We start from the raw sequence: 1837 nt of genomic DNA on the forward strand, positions 1-1837 counted from the left end.
TATATATAATTAAAAAAACAACTAAAATTGGCTGCTATGGACAACAGCTCTGGCTTTTCTCTGCTGCAGCCTATATTAACCAGCATGTAATAGTCCAGTTCTTGTAAAATTCTCCTAGAAAATATGACTTAGTGGTCCATTACAAGTGAAATAAGGAAATACACTGTACCAAAAGAAAATGTAGGCCGTCATTGAGCATTTCTGCTTTTGAAAATGCTAGTTGCCTGACTAATATACTGATGACCTGGCTTCAATTTCCTAGTCATTGACCTGAAATAACTATGCAGGTTAGAAGTTCTGACATCCCTCTTTCTAAACTGCATGCAGAAGCAGCAAAAGCATGAATTCCAATATTGCAGGATTCAAAGCTGGCCATACATGGCACGTTTTGTTCATGAGCTGAATAAGGAAAAAAAAAAAAAAGGAGAGAACAATTAAAATTTCCCCATCCATACTAAGCAGCATGGATGGCTAAGGTCTTCAGCAGCTGCAGAACCTGCAGTTGTCTGAATACCTGAACAGTGACTGCATCTGATACACCTTTAAATTTTACTTTTGTCAAGCTGGCTGGGCCACCTATGCCTCAAATCTGAATTTGCGCCATCTACAGGCAGCTTAGTTCAGTTAGCATAGACCGGGTGAGATAAAGACTCCGCACTCAAATAATTTCCCTGCCTTAGCTCAATCATCAGCTAAAGAAAAATAATTGTATGTCACATTCCTGTAGATTGCACTCACCTTGCAGACTCGGGCCACCCTCGAGACAACCTGCTCACTGTAGCAATCATATTCCAGCGCCCGCTCAGTAAAGAAGAAATAGATTTTGTCATCATCTCCAAAATCATTCTCACTCTCCAGGATGTGGGAGGAGCCCACAAAGTTTGGTCCTGGCGGAGAGAAAAGCGAGGAGGATTAAAGCCTGACATGGATTATCAGTAGACACAGGGCAAAAAGGAGATCGGGAAGAAAACAAAATGGAATGGCCATGTAGGGTAGAGGAGACGTCCAAAAGAGACAGGATGAAAACAAACGATAGATGATCAAGACAAAAAATTTTGAATGCTCACCATTGAGCCACGTTGCCAGATATTCCGTCTTCAGGACACTGTGCTGCCCCACACTTCGCTGGATTACTGGCTCCGTCCCCAGGAAGTTAAGCAAAGTGGCAGAATATAGCGCTCCATCTGAAATACATTAAAAAAAGGTGTCAAAACTTTTTTTTTTTCCTCATTTATTCTCTGTTAGTGAGAAAGATCACCCAACTATATTCTGCTTCAGCATTACTATTTGTTGGGTCAGTTCGAACTGGACAGAGGTGATGATGCTGATTCACCATCCAATGAAGAAGCCTATTGCAGAGAAGTGACACAGGAAGCACCTTTCTGAACCAGGAAGGTGGATTTCTTCATTAGAGTGACATGCATCACCTGTCTAGCCGTAAAGTGTGCAAAATTGGGGAATTAAAAGAGGAGCGCAAGCATCAAGACGTCCAAGCTGAGAAAATGGAGCAGATCCTGCTCCTAATTACCAAAGGTGGTGCAAGCCACTTTGATAATTAGGAGTGATCTGTTCCGTTTTATTTGCTGTATGATATGCAGGATGTATAGGGTACAGCGGTCGGCCAGGTTAATTACCAGACAGTTCAAATCCCAAACACCAGGTCCAATCTGCCAGAGTTCTCAATACAGATCCCTTTGTTAATTAGGCATTGAACACACACCGTTTTCTTTTTCACTATGAAATAGGAACGGATGCGAGTGGTGCAGATAGACCTGAAACAGTTGGTAATATGTCCCATGACACACACACACACACACACGTTTTTCTGCAGCAAGCT

General features: G+C 42.1%; 1 protein-coding gene across 1 annotated transcript in view; it reads right to left on the minus strand.

Moving 5' to 3' along the window:
- Window positions 1-1837, minus strand: part of SEMA4C (semaphorin 4C) — a 27796-nt gene that overhangs the window by 8759 nt on the left and 17200 nt on the right. Inside the window, exons 7-8 of the mRNA XM_018555822.1 lie at window positions 1068-1184; window positions 739-887 (exon numbers count right to left, since the gene is read on the minus strand). Coding sequence (XP_018411324.1) covers window positions 739-887; window positions 1068-1184 — 266 coding nt within the window. The remainder of the gene's footprint in view (window positions 1-738; window positions 888-1067; window positions 1185-1837) is intronic.

This window comes from Nanorana parkeri, unplaced genomic scaffold, assembly GCF_000935625.1.
Source record: "Nanorana parkeri isolate BGI_ZX_2015 unplaced genomic scaffold, ASM93562v1 scaffold214, whole genome shotgun sequence".
NCBI lineage: Eukaryota > Metazoa > Chordata > Amphibia > Anura > Dicroglossidae > Nanorana > Nanorana parkeri.